This window comes from Centropristis striata, chromosome 11, assembly GCF_030273125.1.
Source record: "Centropristis striata isolate RG_2023a ecotype Rhode Island chromosome 11, C.striata_1.0, whole genome shotgun sequence".
NCBI classification, from domain to species: domain Eukaryota; kingdom Metazoa; phylum Chordata; class Actinopteri; order Perciformes; family Serranidae; genus Centropristis; species Centropristis striata.
This window is the reverse complement of record NC_081527.1, coordinates 24,887,944-24,911,932: the sequence shown is the minus strand read 5'-3', so window position 1 is coordinate 24,911,932 and position 23,989 is coordinate 24,887,944. Positions and strand designations below refer to the sequence as shown.

The window sequence follows — 23,989 nt, the reverse complement described above, 5'->3', positions numbered from 1 at the left end:
AATAAACTCCAGTGAAAATCCACCTTTAAACTTTAATGTTGTGTGGAATCATTCAAATCTACTTTAATGATTAAAAACATCTTTCTTCATTTGAGTGTAATATATCACATCAAAACATGCCAAACAGGTCTGGCTTTTCAAATATGAATATTTAATGCCTTTCTTTGTCATATATGGTCATAATCTTATATTTACTCATATTTAAAGGTTTTGGTTTATTAAAACAAGACATTTGAATTCATGTGTTTGTGCTGTGGGGATTTATAACAGAGGTTTTTCACTATTTTCTGACATTTCATTGATAAGATTAATAAGATTAGATTACACATATTCTTTATGATGAGATCAGATATGTGGTTCCTTCCTCTTCATATGTGTTTGTTTAGAAATTGCATTGTCACTGGGAACAATGTCATTATGACATTTTTTATTTAAATATAGTTCATAATGAAATAAAATGATATCCAACAAAGTAATGTCGTGAAAATGTATGATGGAATAACATAATGTCTGCAATAAATTTAATACATTTCTTTTAACATTTCCCAAATTATTGGTTTATTTATTTATTTTATTTATTTATGATTTTAACAAAAAATGGCCTCTGTGATCTACAATCTTTTTATAAAGTCCAGCAGATGGCGGTAAATGCAACAAAAAGGATGCCAACTGCCAATAAACACCATAGAAGAAGAGGAAGAAAGAAAAAAAAAAAGTCAGGGGGCGGGGCTTGAATGAGGAAGAGGAACCACAACAATATCCTCCGTCAGATATATCTGGGTTTTATTCCTAGAAATGCTTATAATTGTCCCAACGTTTCGTCGGTAACGCGAAGTGCCTCAGGTATTTTACTGTTTCTTGGCTTGGTTTAGCGAAGTTGTTTCCTAGGCGTAGAGATAATGCCCCTGTTAGCCTTTTTCCGTCCTGTGTTAGCTTAGCTTCTGCTCTTAAATGATATTGAACATGTTCAGATATCCAGATGAGTCGGCTAGCTTTGGCTTGTATCACATTATATGCCTGAGTGAATCATTAGTCAGTTTACAGGTTTAAAATAAAACCGTGTAACGTTCACGTGACTAAGATAACCGCTAGCTCGCTAACGTCCATTAACAGTTTCATTAAGTTACTACTGAACGTTACGAGCCTTATTCGATACTAACTGACATTACAACTACTGGAGACATCATACAACTATCAATATTGGGAATGTACCATGTTTTAAGATAGAATTGGCCTTTAAACAGCCACTCAATATGGATGGCTGTGCCCCCTGTTTCTCCATAGAGAATGACAAGCTGTGACCTTCTGAAACTCAGTTACACTGTTACTCTGTTGTGATAGATCAGTGGTTCTAAACCTTTTTTCAGTGATGTACCCCCTGTGAAATATCTTTTCAGCCAAGTACCCCCTAACCAGGGCAAAGCATTTTTGATTGAAAAAAAAAATACTTACAAACAGAGCGCTGTGCCATCAGTGTCTGATTTATTAAACTTTGGAACTGACTAACACATACAAAATTCAATTTCAGACATTTTAAATGTTAATAATTCCTGACTTAATTTATTGCAAATATTTCTCATCACTAAAATGTAGTGATTCAAACTAATGTAGTAAAAACTGTGAGCATTTAACCATTTAAAACTATAACTGCTACGCTTCAACCACGACTCCATCTTTGAGTTTTCAAGTGATTGACAGGTGATGCCAGGTGGCATATGACAGGTTGGGTCGAACCATCCTGGTATGGGGGACACTCTGGGTTTTTAGGATCATCAAATTGAATAGCCTACTGAATATAAAATTCATTTTATGAACTTAAACTCCTAAAATGCCTTCACGTACCCCCAGGGGTACGCATACCCCCATTTGAGAACCTCTGCTTGAAGAAACATTTAGCTATAGTTAGATCAGTGTATTGGTGTGACACTCAGAATTCAAGACAGGACAAGAAATGGATCTTGCTGACACTAAACAGTGTGTGACTGATGATGTGTATTTTCTTCTCTTTTAGTTCAGGTCTTTGGTTACGACTAGTACTGTATACTACTGAAAAACACAATGGAGGAGACGAGTCGGGAGGCAGTTGCCACGGCGGTGCAGCGTGTGGCAGGGATGCTGCAGCGATCAGACCAGCTGGACAAAGTGGAGCAGTACAGAAGAAGAGAGGCTCGCAAAAAGGCCTCCGTGGAAGCCAGGCTGAAGGTGATGTGTTATCACACTAAGAATGCTTCACAAAATATCATGGTTTGGTTGTTTTCAAGGGTTTAGGGTACTGAAAGGGGGCATAGCCAATTTTAATATGCTTTTCATTTCATGTGTTTATTTGACAAAAGAAACCTTTCAAAGGTTTGTCCAACACATTCTGGCAAAGAACATAATGATCAAAATCAGAATCATGGAAGAATAACTTTTCTAGTTAGTGCACATAAAAATTCAGCTTTGTTTTTGTGGTAACACTTTATATTAGGGAACACATATTCAACATTAATTAGTTGCTTATTAGCTTGCAAATAAGTAACATTTGGCTCTTAATTAGTCATTATTAAGTAGTTATTAATGCCTTATTCTGCATGGCCTTATTATACAACCAGTAAGCCATTAACTAAGAGTTTTCCTTCAATAACCTCAGAATTTTTGCTTACTAGTGGGTCACTTTAAACCAGTCTTAGTCTACCAGTGAGCCACTTTGTAGAGTAATGATTGACTATGATTGATTACAATCTACCAATCCTCATCCAATCATCCAAAAGGAGCCACCAGTCACGTCAAAGGTCTGGAGAAGGTGGCTATTTGCCGTTTCCATGGTTTCGTTCACCGCTATGTGGAGACTTATTAAGTCCATACAAAGTAAAGCATATTAAGATCATAACTCATATACAACAACTCCCTTACTTACGACTAATAAGCAATAATTCTGAGGTTATTGATGGCAAACTCTTAGTTAATGACTTACTGGTTGTATAATAAGGCCATGCAGAATAAGACATTAATAACTACTTAATAATGACTAATTAAGAGCCAATATGTTACTTATTTGCATGCTAATAAGCAACTAATTAATGTTGAATATCTGTTCCCTAATCTAAAATGTTACCGTTTTTGTAAAACAAATTCTGCAATCTAACCTCTGTTATTAACAAAAATGTCTGTCTCTTGATGGCCCCTGATGTCCTTCAGGCAGCCATCCAGTCCCAGCTGGATGGGGTTCGCACCGGGCTGACCCAGCTGCACAGCGCTCTGTTGGACGTCAAAGACATCCAGGGTTCACTCGCTGATGTGAGTAAAGACTGGAGGCAGAGCATCAACACCATAGAGAACCTGAAAGATGTCAAGGATGCTGTAGTTCAACACAGTCAACTGGCCTCAGCTGTGGAAAACCTCAAAAACATTTTCTCCGGTAAGCATAGTTCAACCAAGGTCATAATAGTTTTGGAATTTTCATTAGTTTTAGTTTTAATTCTGTTGTGATTTTTTGTTTTCAAATTCAGTTAGTTTAAATGAGTTTTTAGAGTGAGTTTGTTAGTTTTAATTCGTTTTTATTTTTTGGAAAATGCTAAGTTTTAGTTAAGTTTTTATTAGTTTTAGTGTTAGTTTTAGTTTTTTGTAATGGGGTATTTGTTGGGTGCCAGATTCCAAAAAGTCACAATAAATGTTTCCTTTATTTCCTTTGTCTGATCCATCTCAGCCCCAATAAGTTTATTAAGTCATAAAACCAAATAGATGAAATAGATTTCATATCAACCAAAAACGTTTCCATATGAAAGAAGTTGACAAAGACGAAAACAAAGGACATTTTCACAATAATTTTAATTAGTTTTGTAACCACATAATACCGTTTCAGTTAGTTTTTATTCTTATTTCAGTTAACGAAAAAAAAATTCCATTCTACGTTTTCGTTATTTTGTTAGTTTTCATTCACTATAATAACCTTGAGTTAAACCTGACCTAAAACAGTTATGATAATGTGTTGCTACAGACATAAGGGTTGGAAAATATCAAAATTCACTAAATTTTAGTCAATGCAGACTTGGAAGGAAGCTGCTTTTATGTTGGTAGTCAATAAGTAACATCATATAAAAGCAAAGGTGAGCCGAGACAGAGGAGAACAGGAATGTGTATGGCTAAGGTACATTCTAGTAAAAGCCTAGTTACTAGCTTGACAAACAGTTTGAATTTAATATAAAAAATTGAAATAAATTAAAAAGTATCATATCGAGAGGAAAACATATTGCCCCAAACTAGGGATGGGCGGTATGGACCAAAAATCATATCCCGATATATTTAGGCTGAATAATGATATATGATATATCCCGATATTTTTTATCACAACGTAAGAGCAAATGTTTAGTCAAAGTCAAAGCCCAATATGACATGTCACAGTACTCATCACATAAATACTGTAATACTACAACAGGAGTACCTTTTTTTTCTGCTCAAAGCTCCATAAAGTGCACATTTAAATAAACAAAATCTTAAATAAAAATAGCCTATGAAACAAAATGGGTCAATCTTTTTCTGAAATAAATATATTTATTTGAGAAAAGAATAATGAACATTACAAAATAACTAAATATGGCAAACTCTGGTAAGGGCAGCATTTATATATAAAGCAGCTTGCCTGGATCAAGGATCACAGCTCAAACTTTAACTATATCGATATATTTTTAAATGTGATATGGAATTAGACCATATCGCATATATCGATATATCGCCCAGCCCTACCCCAGCCTCACTATCGGCACCCAAGGCTTAAGGCAATTTTGAGACAAGAAGCAAGCTTTGAGTTTGTCTCGAATCACAGATAAAAGAATTCTCCTTTTCTCTTGTTCTTTGTACTCTGTGTGACTTTGTGACTTTGCTGTTTGTACAGTACCAGAGATCGTGGCAGACACTCAGCAGCTGATAGAGGAGGGCGAGCTGCTGCAGGCCCACAGGAAGCTGATGGAGCTGGAGTGTTCACGGGATGACCTCATGTATGAGCAGTACCGGATGGACAGCAAGAACACAAGTGACATGAACCTCATCTCCATTTACTTCGAAGATGTGAGTTTAAGTGATCGTATTGTAACATAACTGTGACAGATCTGAATATCATAGCAACATAATTAGAGATGCACTAACCCAACCATCTTCTCTCCCCCATCATTGATTGAAATACCTAAACTCAGAGGTATTCTAGTATCTGGGTACTGTTATTCATGTAGTTTAAAATAATTTGGTTTGTGGGTTTGGTTTGGTTTAGTAAATAGTTTTATCTCTACTTCAGCAGCAGAGAGAACCATATGGGCTGAAAAATGTGCCACCAGAAACTGAATTTGAATTATTTATATTTGAATTTGAATTGCTTAACTTGAATAATTGCATTAAAAAACTGAATTTGAATCACATAATTTGAATTTGTATTGTTCAATTTGAATCGTTGCATTGAAAACTGAATCTGAATTGTAATTTAAAATTTAATTTATTAGTTTGGAACTGAACATTCAGTTCTCACAATTTAAATTCAGTTCGCAAAATTAAATTTCGATTTTCAGCGATGAACATCTGGGTAGTTGAGGCAGAGCAATCGAGCGCAGAAAACGGATGTGCTGATTTGCTTCTGGTGTTACATTTTTCAGCCCATAGAACCGGACCTTTAGTCAAATGAGTATATAAGATACAGACTTTTTGTTATCCGATAATAATAATAACAACAACAGCAACAACAATTCAGCAGTTTCTCCATGTTAACCTGTTGTGTTGTGGGTGTGTGTTGTTAATTGATATAGTATTATCAAATTGTCATACCCACCACTCACCTCTCTCCCTTTGTCTTCTCTTACACAATACTGTTTTCATTGGCTGACTATCCCAAATAGATAGCATATTCTGCATGTGATGCCATCACAGCTGTTGAAAAGCTAAGAACTGGTTTTATATTTTTTAGTCCCTCTGGCAACATACCTGGCTGCACAGGGGACAACTATAAATGATTTGAGACAAATAATAGTGCTAATGAGACGTACAGGGAGCATGTGAACAACCACTGCAGTTGAACACATTCGCTTCCTCGTCATGGGGTGCTGAACTGGAATGCACTTGGTGAGGCGAAGGTAGTGGTCTGTACTGACGGAACTTTTTCCCACAATTGAAATTGGTTAGCAACAGAGAATGTATTATCCCTGCACAACATCACCTCCTCCAAACACTGGGTGGGAAAATGGGTAGATGCCTGGCTTCCTTCTTTGCTTTTGGCAGCCTCTTCCCTTCAAAGCAGGATACAGACATTTAAAGCTGGTCTTTTGCATACTTTGCAAATCCATGCCTATGGTGAGCGGAGCCTTTGCTATCTGTGTGGGTGTGTCATCATTGTCTTTCCCGTAAGAGAGGCAAGAAAAACCAAATGTTATTGCGTTGTATCATGTTTCTCTTTTACTGGTGTGTCTTCTAAAGTGTTGTTGTGTTCTCTTTTTTGCTGTTGTGTTTTGACCTTCAGGGCCAGCATAGTATACAAGTTTGACATTAAATGTAATCACCAACATTTTGATTAGTTTCTATAAGTCAACTACATATTTTTGTAAATTACATTTATTTTGTAATTGAATTATGCAGCATTGTAACAATTCTTAAACAAATCTTAACCATGTCATGTGATACCTTACTTCAGTACCCAGCAAATAAAAATGACTGGGACCACTACAGATGAACATTTAATCACAGTATAGACTCCGTTAACTTTCCCTGATACAATTTGGCCAAAGTTAAGCACACATACCACAATTCAAAGCGTCATGTTTACTAAAGCTTTGTTTGATCATTTTAAAGCTGCTTAAGTCTTGCTTTGATAATATGAATTTAGATGCAAACAATGAGACTTATGGTTGTAGTTTTCAACATAAATACACAGATCAGCCGTAACATTATATCCTTTGACAGGTTAATAGATAACTGATGATGATTATCTCAGTACAATGGCATCTCTCAGTGGCTGGGACACATTAGGGAGCAAGTGAATTTGAAGTACTTGAAGAAAAAATGGGCAAGTGTAAGGATCTGCCTTTGGCTTGGAGTATCGCCAAAACTGAGGGGCTTACTGGGTAAATGGTAAATGGGCCTGCACTTATAAAGTGATTTTCTAGTCGTTTTTCAACCACTCAAAGCGCTTTACACTACAGACTGCACTCATTCACCCATTCACAATCACATTCATACTGGTGGCAGAGGCTAACCTAAACAGTGCCACCTGCCACCATCTGGAATTAATTCTCACACAGATGAATGCAGCATCGGGAGACATTTGGGGTTCAGTATCTTGCCCAAGGATGCTTCGACATGTAGGCTGCCGTGGTCAGGGATCGAACCACCGTAGTGGGCGACCGCTCTACCAACTGAGCCACAGCCGTTCTTTGTTTGCAACGGTTTCTACCTTCCAAAATCGGTCTAAATTGGTCATCATGGCAGTGTGATGCTTTGGGTCATGTTCGGCTGTGAAACCTTGGGTCCAGCCATTCAAGTGGAGATTACTTTGACATACGACACCAACCTAAATATTGTTGCAGACCAAGTACGCCCCTTCATTGCAACACTATTCCCTAATGGCGATCGCCTCTTTCAGCAGGGTAATGTGCCTTAGCCTCCGAATTCCCCAGATCTCAACCCAATTGAGCATCTGTGGGATGTGCTGGACAAACAAGTCAGATCCATGGATGCCACACCTCACAAATGACAGGACTTTAAGGATCTGCTGAAAACGTCTCAATGTCAGATAGCGCAGCACACCTTCATAGGTCTTGTTGAGTCCATGCCTTGGTGGTCAGTGCTGTTTTAGCAGCAAAAAGGCTACCTACACAATATTGGTTGTGTAATAATGTTGGTTATAATGTTATGGCTGATCAGTGAGCTCATCCATAGTTTACCTTTCTGTTGGGGCAATACATCTAAGACATTTAACCTATCATAAAAACTACATAGGACAAAGCCTTAAGGCAGTTAGTTTTCAATCTCTTTCCATTTCCTTTCAGGTCCAGGGGTTGTCAGATGAACTAGCCAAGCAGTTATGGATGGTTCTGCAGAGATCCATGGTAACAGTTCGTCGTGATCCTACTATGCTGGTTTCTGTGGTTCGCATCATTGAGAGAGAGGAGAAGATTGATCGCCGTATGGTCGACCGTAAGAAGCAGACTGGCTTCATCCCACCTGGGCGACCCAAGCGGTGGAAGGACAAGATGTTTGAGGTTAGAGGAGTGATGAAGGATCACATTACTTTGATTTAATTCTCTTTAAATACTCAAGCTATGAATATTACTTGGAAAATTAGGAAAACCATTGACTATCTCTTTCTACTCTTTGAGGTCACCCCAAGATTGTCTAAACCCTAGTTTGACTCTCTGCTGACACTGACACTGACACTTGATGGTGAATTGTAAAATGACATGTTCTGAATGTATAGAAAGTTATTCACTGTTAAATTTACTTTGATTAACTGTGGAATAATTGACCATTGACATTTGAGTTGCCTTTTGATTGGTTGATTGATTGATTGATTGATTGATTGATTGATTGATTGATTGATTGATTGATTGATTGATTGATTGATTGATTGATTGATTCAGAATTTTATTTCGAACATGTAAAAGTCAACAAAAACACTAAAAATATGATAAAGTAAAAGTGAAATGAAAAGAAATATACAATGAGAGAAAAAAAGAGAAAAAAGAAAAGAAAAGGAGAACAGGTCAAACCTGTACATGCAACAGCATACATACATACATACATACATACATACATACATACATAGTATGTATGTATGTATGTATTACATACATACATGCCTTTCTCTTAAGCAAGCAAGAACACCTACTCTAAATCAGTTCCTTTGCTAATGAGCTTTTTCCTGAAGTCTTTGATCTGGTTCTGTTCCAGGTGCTGGAGGGTACAGTCAGCACCCGCATTGAGAGCTCCCAGGCAGTGACAAGAGAGGCTGATAAAATGTGGCTGGTTCGTCTTCTAGAAATAACCAGGAAATATGTTCTGGATGACCTAATTGTTGTCAAGAACCTCATGGTGCAGTGCTTCCCTCAGCACTACAACACTTTCAACAGGTAACAAACGCTGAATGAATCCGTCTGTTTTTCCCGTCAGCACAGAACAGGTCCTTGACTCTGACTTTGAGTACAAATACTTTCTGCCAGGCAGCCTAACTGTCCTTCCACCTCCAAGCACTTCTGAGGTGAGCTTGGACAGTTCGGTGTGTCCCCTAGGTAACTGCTTTGGGAACTGGAGGGTCTACTTTTCAAATCAAAATCAATCAAATTCAAATCAAAATTACTTTATTTATCCCAGAGGGAAAATTCAGTTAGTCTGTTAGGTCTGTTAGAATGAGACAGCCTGATGGCTGTAGGAGCGGACAGCAGACTGCAGCATAATACAACACACTACCACCACAGACTGATAAAACATCTGCAGCATCTTACTACAGATGTCCAGAGATCTGAGCTTCAAGAAGAAAAAGAGGCGGCTCTGCCCCTTTTTGTAGAGAGCGTCTGTGTTTAGGAACCAGTCCAACTTATTATCCAGCTATACACCTAGATACTTGGCACCACCTCCATGTCCACCCCACAGGTAGCCCCCCCTTCACTGGCTGAAGGGGGGGCTTGAACCTGCAGAAATCTCTGATCATTTCCTTAGTCTTTGAGGTGTTCAGTAGGAGATAGTTCTTGTGACTCCAGTCACTGAAGGCTTTTATCAGATCCCTTTATTCAGATTCCTGTCCATTCCTGATACACGCCACAATAGCAGTGTCGTCTGAGTACTTCTGGATGTGGATGTGCATCAGTTACATTTCAAAATCCACTCTTTACATCGGCATGAATTACATCACTTGCACAGCACCTATACCTAAAATGTCACTTTTTAGCTAGTATACCTGTTACTCCTGTTATTTCATTCTTCCATTTCAGTTGTAAAGAACACTAGGAGATATTGCCAGAATTTGAGGTGACATTGAAAAAAAAAAGACTGGTACTCCATGCCAAATGAATCACAGCACACAAGGCCAAATTGCTTCTAAGTTACCCTACCATATGACAAACCTCACAGAGAACAATGAATGCAAAACAACATCCCCCATAGGGCTGGGCGATATGGACCAAAAGTCATATCCCGATATATTTAGGCTGAATATCGATATACGATATATATGCCGATATTTTTATCGCAAAGTGAGCGCAAATGTTCAGTCAAAGTCAAAGCCAAATATGACCTGTCATAAGTAGTTTTATTGAAACTTTTTTTATTTAGGTGAACATAAATACTGTATAACAGGAAATCAAAGCTCCATAAAGTGCACATTTAAATGAAAAAGAATATCTTAAATAAAAATAGCCTATGAAATAAAATAGGTCAATCTTTTTCTGCAATAAATATATATACAGCATTTCTATATAAAGAAAGAAAAAAAATTAAACTATATCGATATATGTGATATGGTCTAATTCCATATCACTTTTAAAAATATATCGATATATCGCCCAGCCCTAATCCCCAATCTGTTTCTCTGGTCAAACTCATCTAAAATATCCAAGACTTCAAATCCATCAGCATGTTAGTGTGTCACCCGTTTCCAAGCCTGTTTGTAACAGCTACAGCCAACGATGTCTTCATTGTAGCTGTCTCTCGTTTTCCCGCCTCCACTCCTTGTGTGTGTGGAGAGGCAAAGCCCTGCACCCTGTGAAACATAAGAGCAAAGGATGTTATTGATTGTGCAGAAATCATCATCGACGCTACTTTGGAAAGAATATAGGTGAAACATAGCACCCCTGACAAAATATCAAATTGTGTCACCAGTACAATGTAATGAATGGAACCATGAGTTTTGTGAACTGTTACACCATCAACTGATCAACAGCTGCAAATCAGTGTTTCCAATTGTGTGTTGATTGTTACACATTCTAGTATGTGTTTGTTTACATGTATGTATGTGTGTTTCAGATTTTTCGGTCTCTACCACAATGCTGTGTCCATGCGTGTTAAAGAACTGGCTGCTGAGGACTTGGAGGCTAATGAAATTGTATCCCTGCTAACCTGGGTCCTCAACACATATAAGAGGTAACAGAGATACACAAACAACACTGTTACCAGCACTGTCTGTGTACATTATGGGACATGTATCAGTTCAAAGACAAAGCTTTGTAAATAGCACACAGGTGAAACTTGTTGGGCTCTGTTTTCTGTAAGTGATGATTTTGTCTTGCCCTTTGCTTTCCTAATTTGTTTTAGGACAACTGTAACAACATTATGATGTCACAGTGAACTTAACTGTGACATCATAATGCTCTGATAAAACAATTTTCTGGCAATTATACGCCCTAATTAAGGAACAGAAGGAGAGACATTTGGTCGGACACTGAATTAGTGACACTAATCTTGGGTGCCTTAGGAGCCCATCTTGACCCGCTTGTGATTGTATAGATCTTAGCTGCAGCACGTTTCTGTTGCTGGAAATGTCATTGTAGCACATTTGCCCATTAAATAGGTGAATGCTGGCTTAGAGTGCTTAGAGTGGGCACTAAGACTAAGTGTCATTTACCATATATTCCTTTGCCATTGTAGGAATTCAACTCTTCTATGTGTGTGAGGGGAGAGGGAAAGACCTGGTGGAAATCTTTACACTACTCTAGTTGGTGATGTAATTTGTTGTTATGTTTCAGTGTGGAGATGATGGGCCATCCGGAACTCTTTTCAGAGTGTGACATCAACCAGCTCGAGTCTCTGCTGCCTCAAGATGTGGTGGATGACCTGCTCAGCAAATATGTTCAGACTTTTACAGTAGGCACCACACATAATTTCAGGAATTTTAAAGGCTGTCCCATTCAATTTATTTAGCATATACTTTATACACACCAAACCTGTCTTTATTTCATTTGACCGTGCTGTTGGAATCCCTACATAATGAAATAGTAAGTCCTGCACTGAAATTAAATCTGACCCTTGGACATCCAATAACAATAACTTCATTACAGAAATTGTTTTTTACCTACCTTGCTACCTCCTTGCGTGTCACACCACCTCTCCCATTCTTGCACCTTCCCTCAGTACAGGGCTTTCAATTTTAAAATGCAGTGAGTCATAATTACTAAAAGTTAATCAGGCTACAGGGGCAAGAAGAGAAGCAATAGGCCCTTTCATGGTGCGGCCCCGCAAATTTCCCACTATATTGCCGTAAAGGTCTGTGCCGGCTTTTCGCCTTAGGGCGTTCATAATGATCCCGCGAAAGCGTGATATTCGTGCTGATTCATAGTGCAGTCTGTCGTCGCGGATGTGCAACAGAGCAGCAGCAGTGCTGCACAGTAGCACAGTGCTTATAAGCTGCACAGTAGCACAGTTCTTATAAGCTGCACAGTTAGCTCTGTAGCAGTACAGTGTGTATGTGCTGCAGCAGTATGTGTTCTGTTATCGACCTCTGTTTGTTTACAACAAGCCGGACACTTTCTGTACAGTTAGCTATGTCCGTTTGTTTACAATACGCAACGGAAACTTTCTGTATAGTTAGCTACGTCCGTTTGTTTACAACAAGCACTGGACACTTTCTGTACCGTTAGCTATGTCCATTTGTTTACAATACGCAACGGAAACTTTCTGTACAGTTAGCTACGTCCGTTTGTTTACAATACGCAACGGACACTTTCTGTACAGTAAACGATGCTGGTTTGTTTACAATAAGCGGCGTACAATGTGCACAGTTAGCAACGGCAGCCACAGTTGTGCATGTTGAGGAACATGATTTGATTACTGTTACTCATGTTTCTGATGATGCGTCACATATTTTACGCCTTGCCGACTTGGCCGATTTTTAGTGATCCCACTTCCAACAGTCCCACCATTTTAACGACTCTGTTACTACCTCTGAGGCATAACACAGCCACGAATTGTCAGCAATTTTGCAGCTTGAAACGGCAGTATGAAAGGACCTAATGTCACTAACCATCTTTCTGTGAAGTGTGGAACCAGACCTTTGACTGTCCATATTTTCAGTCAAACATAACAGGCTGGCTGCGGAAGGCCTTGGAAACAGACAAGAAGGACTGGCAGAAAGAAACAGAGCCTGAGGCAGACCAAGATGGATACTACCAGACCACACTGCCTGCCATTGTTTTTCAGGTAATACGCATCCAGAACAAACACAAACACACACACACACACACACACACACACACACACACAGCCAGCCACGTGGTCCATGAAAGAGCAGGAAGCATCACTGCAGAGCCCTCACATCCTGAACACCAGCTATTCCAAACTCTCCTCTCTAGTAGCCATTACAGAACACTAAATGCCAAAACTATCAGACACAGGTATAGTTTTTTTTTTCCACAGGCTGTCACCCTGATAAACAGTTCACTCACTATAAATACACCGGAACAATCATCCACTACTTATTTATACTTGTATATATTGGTATTTTTGTCATTGTACATTTTTGTTTGGTGTTTATTTGTGCACTTTCCTTTTATAGAAATTCATTTTTTTTAATGTATGATAAGAACAGAAGCTGGTTAAAAAATATATTTTTTGGGGGGAATAATGTTTTATAATATTTTAATAGCTTGTTTTTTTGTGCGCACATTAATGTGTTTAGGAGTACCAACGTGAGTATTTTATGAAATATTCAAGGTGATAAAAATAATTCTGCATATACATTTTACAAGGATGGGTGCCAACTCAGTTCTTTGGCAGCCACATTGGCAAAGCTGCCTGCAAATGTGTCTGAAGACATTTTTTGTAATCGGCCTTGTGAGCGCAGGCTGACTGATTAATGGGTCAACCGCTAGTTCCCCGAACCACTGTATGTGTGCTTCCTTATCCATGTAATTATAACATATAATCTCACTCATCCTCTCCCTTCCTAATTTTTATGTAATCTTCACTCTATTATTTATCAGATGTTTGAGCAGAACCTGCAAGTTGCAGCGCAGATTGATGGGGATTTCAAAGAGCAGGTTCTTAAACTCTGCCTGAAACAGATGAACACCTTCCTGATCAGGTACATTTTTTAAAATTCTTTTTGATTTTCTGTCTGATGTCATAAAGGTCTTTTAAACGTATCCTTTAAACCACAAAGTCAGTGAAGAATGATGTCAGAGTCCTTCTGATTTTAAGGTCAAATAAAACATATCTTAAAAAACCTCATTCATTTTTTGGTCATTGTTTTCTGTCCATGCTTGTGTGATTTTCTAATCCTAATTTCTACATCAGAAGTCATGTGTTCTGTGTTTCTATTTTCTGTTAGGAAAGTTACCCTTTGAATATTGGTTCAGTACACACAATTAAGAAAAAAAAACTACTGCAAAAATTACAAAAACTGTATTAACCTAACTTGTGTGTGTGTGTGTGTGTGTGTGGTTGTGTGCAGGTACAGAGAGGAGGCGATGACCTACAAAGAGGAGCACCTGAGAGACAGACAGCTGCCTCAGTGTTATGTTCAGTACATGATAGCCATTATTAACAACTGCCAGACATTCAAGTAAGATTTAATTTTATACATGAACAAGTGTTCACACTTTCCAGTATATGATAACTGTGGTTATAACGTGACAATCAAGTGATAAAACCCTAATTATTGGCAGCATGAGCCTCAAACTGACCTGGACTGTAAAGCTATCCCACCACTATCTGCATTCCATGTGGTTGTCAAAATCCCACACAGACCAACAAATCTCCAAGCTAAAACACAGAATAGACTGCTTGTCAATACCACCCATAACAACACTTATAAGCATTTGTCCAAAGCTACTCCTGGTACAGAGTGGAGCGTTGTAAAAATAGCACACACGTCATTATACATACACATAGAGCTGCACGATTATGGCCAAAATGATAATCACGATTATTTTGATAAATATTGTAATCAGGATTATTAATCATGACTTTTCATCATGTTAGGGAAAACATCTGTATTTTTATTGCACTATTAAACAAACAATAGGAACAGTTTTTAGTGTCTGGTGCTTGTTGTAAACCAACAGAGATCGCTAAGTGAACACCTCCTGCAGCAGCAGCACATACACACTGTATTGCTACACAGCTAACTGTTAGCCTATTAGCAATTTGCAGACTAGACGCTAAGGGGTTAACATCCCCTCTGGGTCTGCAGCTGGGAGAGACTGCTGCAGGAGGACTGTGCCGCTTCGACTTGGTCTTACTGTGGTTTTCCACTGGCCGCATGTATACAGCTGGCTTGCTACACTGCCGTTACACGCCCGGTGGGAATTCACACCATGGAGAGGACGGAGCAAAGCCGCAGCCGTTCCCAGTTCTTAACGGGCAGCTAGCTTCCAATAACACCAGAAAAAGTCGCCAGTCGCTTTTTTGACAAATAGTCGCAAAGGGGGTCTGAAAAGTCGCTAAATATAGCAACGAAGTTGCTAAGTTGGCAACAGTGCTTCGCCGGCTTTTACAAATGGCGTGTTGTGGCGTCGAGTACCACGTCACATCCTGCTTAGTGTTCTGTCCAATCAGCAGCCAGGCTTTTTTGAGGGGAGAAAAATGGCCCTGCCCCCTGGTGGTTGGTGGACTACTGGTATACAAAGTGCTTGATTAGATGTGCAGGAGAGCCGGCATTTTAAAATGGAGATCACGCTGACGTGATCACGATTAAAATTCGATTAATTTTGCAGCCCTACATACACATTCGGTTCACGGTTGTAAAAAAGGCTGCAGTTTCTGTGAATTTAGGCCATAAAACCACTGGCCTAGGTTCAGGGTAAAAAGCCTCCTGGTTGCAGTAAATAAATGTATGTACATGTAATGTATATTTATGTAACCCTGGGTGACGTGAGCTGAGTTATGGGAAAAAAACAGATTCACAAACTGTGAGCCACAGATGTTACGTAAGTTATGTAAATAAACGTAAAAACGCAAGTTAATGTAAGCCTTCAATCACTACTACTACATCAGCAAAGTGGCTGCGGAGGCCAGTCTAAAACATAAAGATGAGTCGTATTTTGCTGCCTGTACAAACGACCTACATTGATGTTTTCCATATTGACAGTTCTCTCATGTGTTCCTCAGGGAGTCCATCAACAGTCTGAAGAGGAAGTACTCCCAGTCCTCAGAACCCACTGACAGTGATGCTGCCATAGGGAGGACACTCAACGAGGTGGCCAAGGAGGGATGCCAGTTCCTACTGGATGAAGTCTTCCTTGACCTTGAAGTAAGAAGGGCTCTTATTGGACTGAACCATTTTAATCGTATATTTTAAAGGTGTTTGTTGTATTTGTTCTTTTATACAAAGTCATGTGTATTTTATTTTAAATATTTCCATATATATCAATTAATGTGAGATTTGCAAAGGCTTTGTAAGTGTAGTAAGTAAGTGATACGTAAATGGACTTAAGAACGATCAAGTGCCTTTTGGGATTCATTGTAAATGATGGTAAAAAAGGATAAAAAGAAAAATCTCAAATGGATTGAATTGCTTTTATTTTTATGTTGCGTTGACCAGCATCACCTGAATGAACTGCTGACCAGGAAGTGGCTCACAGGCTCTCATGCTGTAGACACCATCTGTGTGACAGTGGAGGACTACTTCAATGACTTCAACAAAATCAAGAAACCCTTCAATCAGGTAGGATAGAAGCAGCACACTGTCCTCTTAGCACAGGACTCCAGACTAACTCATTCTACTAGGAGCACTGGTGCTACTTACTTGAATTTTTTAGGAGCACAAGCAGAAAATTTAGGAGCACACCTTAAATCACCCTGCAACGCAATGATTCACATTTACCCCATTTTAACTATATAAGGCCTACTAATAAATGCTTTGGAAATTAATAAAGCTACTTCTTAATCATTGCACATTTTAATGAATTATTGTAAAGGGGAATAAGGGTTTTTCTGTTTTATTTAAGACATCATATTTTGACAATCTTCTTTAGACAATCTTCGCGCTAGGTGAGCGTGTTTTGAGGCGGCCGAAACACGCCCACCTAGCGCAAAGCTACCAAGCTACCAAGCGGAGGATACCGAGGCTATCAAGCTAGGCTACATGCTACACTGGGACGGACAGCAGCCGGCCGGCAGACAGACTCACACTTGTTATAAACAGTGCTGACACGTCATCTACATTCGTCCCCTTATCTCTCTCGCTGTCCATCATGCTGTCTTTTGATCTATAAGTCACTGCTCTTCTCTGACGATGGCGAAAAGAACAGTTTATGATTTTTTTCAAAATACGGCTGCAAATGTACGAGGGCCGAAGCAGATGTATAAGGAGTTCTGGCTAAAAAATCAAAAAATTCCCATTTTGGCTGAAGGAAATCACCTGGCTTCAGTATTGCAAAAAAATAACACAGTGAACTGCATCTTTTGCTGTTGATGAGGGCCAAAACATGGCAGCAACACTAAGTTTGCCAAGGCAACAGGTACTAAAAACAGGGTAATATTGGAAAGGAGAGCCGTGTCAGGGTTGCCGCTGGGTTTTAAAAGGTACTGAAAGGTAGCAAATGAAGTTACCCAAAAAAAAAGGCCATTAAAAACTAATAAACATCATCTGACGAGGTATTACATTTTGTACCATCTGTCGCTAAGAGCCAGCAGCAGCAACGTCCAGAAGACAGAGTGCAAACTGCACAGCATCAACATTGCAAGCTGAGGTTCAGGGGTTTCTGCTGTATTCATTTGGTAGCAGCACCCCCTGCTGCTATATTATGCCTGCCGCTACTTCAGAATAGGGGATTGTTTTTTTTGTTTGTTTTTAACTCGAACAGTGAAGTCTTCCACTCTCTCGCCGTGGGGACGAGCGACTGGAACAGTGCCAGGGTGTCAAACACTTGAGATGTCATAACAATCGCAACAGCGCAAGCTCTCTGTTAGCATTACTGTAGTTTGTCAGACTGCCTGTTAGAGCGAATGGCTAGCTACCGTCACTGGAAGAGAACAAAGCACACTGAGGCCAGTCAGCCTCCACTTGTGTTCTGGGTGATGTATTTACCAAGCAGCAACCTCCGGTCCTGAGCTGTGAAGCTCATGACTCCCTGACCCTCCACTCACTCACTCACACACACACACACACACACACACACACACACACACCTCTTATAATACGTTCATGACAGACACACACACACACACACACACACACACACCTCTTATAATAAGTTCATGACAGACACACACACACACACACACACACACACACACATACACATACACTTCTTATAAAAAGTTAATGACACACACATACACACACACACACACACATACACCTCTTATAATACGTTCATGACTGACAGACACACACACACACACACACACACACACACACACACACTTCTTATAAAAAGTTAATGACACACACATACACACACACACATACACCTCTTATAATACGTTCATGACAGACACACACACACAAACACTACTTATAATACGTTAATGACACACACACACACACACACATACATACACCTCTTATAATACGTTCATGACTTACAGACACACACACAAACACACACACACACACACTTCTTATAATACGTTAATGACACACACATACACACACACGCACACACACACACTTCTTATAATACGTTAATGACACACACATACACACACATCTCTAAAAGTCCCATCTCCAAAAATTCTAACTTCAATGTAAATATGTATTAATTCTCACAGTCCCATAACTGTGTTAACAGTTAAAATTAGTGTATATGGATTGATGCATTTTACTTAAATATACAACATTTTCTCCCAGACCCAGCATGATCTAAATGTTGTACGCTTGGACTTTTTCCTGCAAATTGCTTCAATGCAGATGAATGGTCAAAATGATGGTCATTTGTGTCTTCCATGCAAAGCATACTGTACTATGGCTAAGTTTTGGAAATCAGTTGACCAAGTCCGGCTGTGCAACTTACTAATTTATTTGTTGCAATGAATTCTGTTGAAAACTCAGTAAGTGCTCTTGCTTGAAAAAAATAACCCCACAGACATTATTAATACGATGTTGTGTTTTTTCTGTGGTGTGTGCAGGAGATGACGAGCGAAGCCCTTCGCAGAGTGGTTGTGGAGTACATTAAAGCAGTGATGCAGAAGAGGATTACGTTTAAAAACGCTGATGAGAGGAGGGAGGGAGCTGAGAGGATGATCAAAGAAGCGGATCAGTTCAAGTTCCTCTTCAGAAAACTGGCTGCTGTGAGTTCACATATAATGATTTCTCTATCCTGCAACATTTCCCACTCTCAGCACCAGCATTATAGTTTTATCTAACAATTAATTACTGTGCTGAGTTTAACAAATCTGTCAACTAATAGTTAATCTGCCAAAACACTTTCTGCACTGCAAAAAAGGTGTGTCTAAAACAAGATAAAAACACTAAATCTGAGGGAAATGATCTTGCTGCATGGACATTTCACTTGACAAGATTTCTTAAATTAAGATTATTAAATCTAGAAATAAGCATGTTGAATGCTTCAAATAAGATTAACTCTTAAAACAAGATAAATTAAAGCTGCAAGCAGCGATGAACTGGCCCGAGCAGAGTGCACTGACAATTATTTGTTTCTTACCAAGATAAAAACCTTTAGAAGTGTTACATAATTTATCTTGTTTTTAGAGTTTTAGAGAATTTCTTATTTTAAGCGTTCAACATGCTTATTTCTAGATTTAATAATCTTAATTTAAGAAATCTTGTCAAGGTAAATTATCTGTCCATGCAGCAAGATCATTTCCCTCAGATTTAGTGTTTTATCTTGTTTTAGACACACCTTTTTTGCAGTGCGTACTTTATTACCTGTGTCTTTTTATCTACTGCTGATTTTAACGTGTCTGATTTCAAATTGTCTTTTGTTTATCATGTTTCTGGTTTCTGTAGCACTTTGAGATTACTTTATGAAAAGTGCTTTACAAATAAAATTCATTATTATTATTATTATTATTATTATTATTATTTCCCCAAAAAGTTGGGACACTGTGTCAAACATTAAAACAGAATGCATCAAATGCAGGGTTATGCATTTATAGTGAATATTTACCCCCCAAACTTTATCAGTTTGAACTAGGGCTGCATCTCACAATTATTTTCATTATCGATTCATCTGTTGATTATTTAAACGATTAATCGATTAGTTGTTTGGTCAATAAAATGTTGAAAATATCAATCAGAGTTTCCCAAACCACAAGATGACATCCTCAAATCTCTTGTTTTGTCCACAAACCAAAGAGATATTCAGTTTGTGGACTGTGTACTAAATTGTTTTGGACTAAATAGATCCAGTGTACACAGTGCCCGGCCGGTGTTGACAATTGTTGGAGTGGTAATGAGGCCCGATGAGGCATGCTTACTCTGTTTGATTGTTTGGTGTAGGGTGAAGACACAGACAGGCTTTGTGGTGCCATCGCTGCCATCGCAGAAGTCTTCAAGCTGACTGACCCTACGCTGCTGTTCCTGGAGGTCACCACCCTCGTGTCAAAATATCCTGACATCAGGTACAAACTCACACCAACACACACACATCAAGATGATATTCAACACATCATGATTTTCAGTTTAGAAAGCCTTCATATTAGGCTCAAATGAAAGCCATGTTTGTGCTGGGTTCATGGACAGTAAAACGTTCACAGTGGTCATATGAGAGGTCAAGAAGATCAACGTTTATATATATATATATACATATATACATACATGTGTATATATATATATATACATGTATATATATATATACATATATATACATGCATACATATATACATACATGTATACATATATACATACATACATATAGTAACTACATTTTTGGTCGAAATTGAGTTATAACTAAAAATGAACTCCTTGATGTCTTTTTTATCTTGTGACAAAGTTTTAGATTTTAATGTAGGTTCATTTCAGAGAAATAATGATATAAAAATTGCAGTAACAACAACTTCAAAAGTCCAACTCAAAACCAAAGCAGACTGTGATACAGTGTTGCTTTGTATTTCTTCATTGTGTTGAACAGTGAAGACAAGGATAATAGAAATTATAAGTTTATTTTATAGGGAAATTCAAATTATTATCTAGATAGTAATTAAGTGTAAGTATAAGTAAAAAAGTGAGATAAAATTATATGAAGACTAATATATAACTTTACTTTATAATATCAGGTCTGAAGTACACAAATACTTGAATAGAGTTGTTCAATACACTTCTAACAAAATCAATCTGAACATTTTTATTCACTGAAAACAAAATATAAAAGCTGAAAGAAGACAACAATTGTACTTATTGTACTCTGTTTTTGCTTTACTATTAGAACCTTTTACATAGCTGTAAAAAGTGAGTAATGCAAATGCAGTGCAGTAACTACATTTTTGAGGTCAAAGGTCAAATAAATCGTCATGATTTTTAAGCATAAAAATGACATCATCAATACATGTAGAAATAAGTTTTAAAAAATGTGTAAAAAACTTTAAAGCAGTTTTTTCTCCGTTTCCCCCTTTACGTTAGCCTGGCTAACACCAGACTAATCTCAAATGAGATTTAGTCTGGAAACCAACCTTTCATTTCTCCGTAGAGAAGGTGTGGTTTACGATCCTCCGGAGCCGTTTATTGGGCGCTTAGAATGTCTATCAAAAGCGTCTGTAGGTAGCTCTTAGCCAATCAGATCAGTTATACCAGATGACGTAGTAGAGCAACAGAAATGGATGTTTGTTGTGTGTGTGTCTGTGAGAGAGTGTTGTTTGCTGCTTTGCTCCTCCAGTTCTCGCTTTCTGCAAGATTATTTATTTTCACGCTTTATTCCCCCTCATGTCATTCAGCCACACACATCCACTGATTTTATGGGCAATAAACAAGCTGCTGCGGGTCTCTCAGCGGCTCCGCTGTCCCCCGGCTCGTAGCGAGATCACCGGCGTTGCGGTAGTGCCGGTGATTAGCGCCGCTAGCGGCTATTAGCCCAGCTACCGTACGCCGTAAGGCCGGTGATCTCGCTACGAGCCGGGGGACAGCGGAGCCGCCGAGAGACCTTTCGCCTTTCAACTTTCGCTCTAAACTATTTAAAACACCATCTACAGCTAAAGAGAGTTTGGCGTCTGCAGCAGCCATGTTGGATCCGTAAGAAAACTACAAGCTTCCAAGTGCCGAGTAGTACGCGTCTTCGTCTTGCCGTCCCTCCCCGTTCTGTGATTGGATCCCTAAAACAGGGCTAAGAAACGGCCCTGGTTGCCAGACTGGATGGAGGTTCGAAATGAAATTCAAGCGCGCAAGGCAGTCTGGGTATACCCAGGCTAACTTTACGTAGTTCCTGCAGTTAGACTTTGTAGGGCAGAATAGTCGATGAGAAACGAACCATGGATCTCCGTGGTCATGGAATTTTTGAAAATGACCCAACTAATTTCTGAATAAACGCAGTTGAATTGAACATTTACATCAATATCCACTTTATGGAAGTGCATGGTGTTAAACAAGCTAATTACCCCACCAAGAAAGTAGCAAATAATTAGTCCGTCTGCTACTTTTAAAGGTACTAAAAGGTTATGAAACGTCATATCAGAGTTGAAATCATTAACGCTACCAACCTTCTAGCAATCTGGTTCACCAGGAATAAACTTAAACAATAGTTGTACTTGTTTTACCTGCTGTGGTTACAAATGATATGCACTGTTCATATAATGTTTATGTTCCATTGCTTCAACATTAGCACTGAGGTTTGTATGTCCTTCCTGCTGTGTAGGGAAGAACACATCCAGGCGTTGCTGGCAGTGCGTGGTGATGCCAGCAGGGAAATGCGGCAGATGATCATCGGGACTCTGAGTGAGAACAAAGTGTCCTACGCTGGCGTCACACAGCCCATCTTCAAAGACATCACCGTTCCCACCATCACCATGACGACCATGACTACCATGACCTCCATGGCAACTGCAAAGCTGCTTAAATAAAGCCAATAACCATAACACTTTTTTCCATTTTCAGCAACTTTTAATTGTTTAACGCAGCTTTTTGTGTTCTCTGTCCTGCACTTTAATTGCTGTTTTTGTTGCCACAAAAATCACGTCACAGGATCACATCTGTTTCAACAAACAATAAAATTATAGTTGTCATTATTTATGGTATGAGTGTTATTAAGATGTTGAAGCATTGTAGGATGCTTTTTCTTCTTCCCTTCTCCTCTTCCTTTTATCACAACCTGAAGTTTTTCCACTATTGTACTTTGACCTGTACACAGATGTCACTGTTACACAAGTATCTCTTTATATTGCTGCCAGCTTGAGAGCAAATCATTGTCCAGATACACTATGAGCAGTGTCTCAGTGCAACCATATTAAGCCAGTGATGTTGTTGTGTAGAGCAGCTATTCTCAACCTTGGGGTCCTGACCCCAATTGGGGTCGCGAGATGATTTCTGGGGGTCGCCAAATCATTTTGGAAGTCATCTCTGTCTCCACTGTGTTAAAGTGTTCATGTGTTAATGTGTTTTAGTCTTTTTTGGTCACTTAATGTCTTTTTTTTTGGTCATTTTGTGTTTTGTTTTTTTATTTTGTGTCTTTTTTGATCATTTTGTGTCTTTTTTTTGTCATTTTGGTATTTTTTTTCTTTTTTGGGTCATTTTGTGTCTTTTTTTGGTAATTTTGTGTCTTTTTTTGGTAATTTTGTGTCTTTTTTGTCATTTTTTGTCTTTTTTTTCCTTTTTTGGTTCATTTTGTGTCTTTTTTTTGGTAATTTTGTGTCTTCTTGGTCATTTTGTGTCTTTTCTGGTCATTTTGTGCCTTTTTTGGGTGATCTGAACTGTGCATGTGAGATTGTGTTCAGTGGGGGTCATGGACAACAATCATGTTAAATTGGGGGACATGACACAAAAAGGTTGAGAACTACTGACATATAGGACCGTGCACTTAACCAGATATGATGAAACTGCAATTTTAAATATGTTTACAGTGCAGTAACTTAACATATTTCATGCTCAAATGCATGTATAACAGTATAAATAGGAATACAAAAGGTTTGAAGCAAATAAAAATTGTTGTGCATTTTTACA

At 38.7% G+C, this 23,989-nt stretch overlaps 1 protein-coding gene across 1 annotated transcript; it reads left to right on the top strand.

Moving 5' to 3' along the window:
• The first annotated feature begins 721 nt into the window (after window positions 1-721).
• Window positions 722-23,058, top strand: exoc3 (exocyst complex component 3). The gene is made up of 16 exons (XM_059343929.1): window positions 722-843; window positions 2,012-2,202; window positions 3,178-3,397; window positions 4,871-5,043; window positions 8,001-8,213; window positions 8,902-9,080; window positions 10,969-11,085; window positions 11,688-11,805; window positions 13,012-13,137; window positions 13,920-14,020; window positions 14,390-14,500; window positions 16,048-16,189; window positions 16,481-16,603; window positions 19,012-19,173; window positions 20,345-20,466; window positions 22,689-23,058. Exons 2-16 carry the CDS (start codon window positions 2,059-2,061, stop codon window positions 22,891-22,893), a joined length of 2,256 nt encoding a protein of 751 aa, XP_059199912.1. The 5' UTR covers window positions 722-843; window positions 2,012-2,058; the 3' UTR covers window positions 22,894-23,058.
• Window positions 23,059-23,989: the final 931 nt, after the last annotated feature.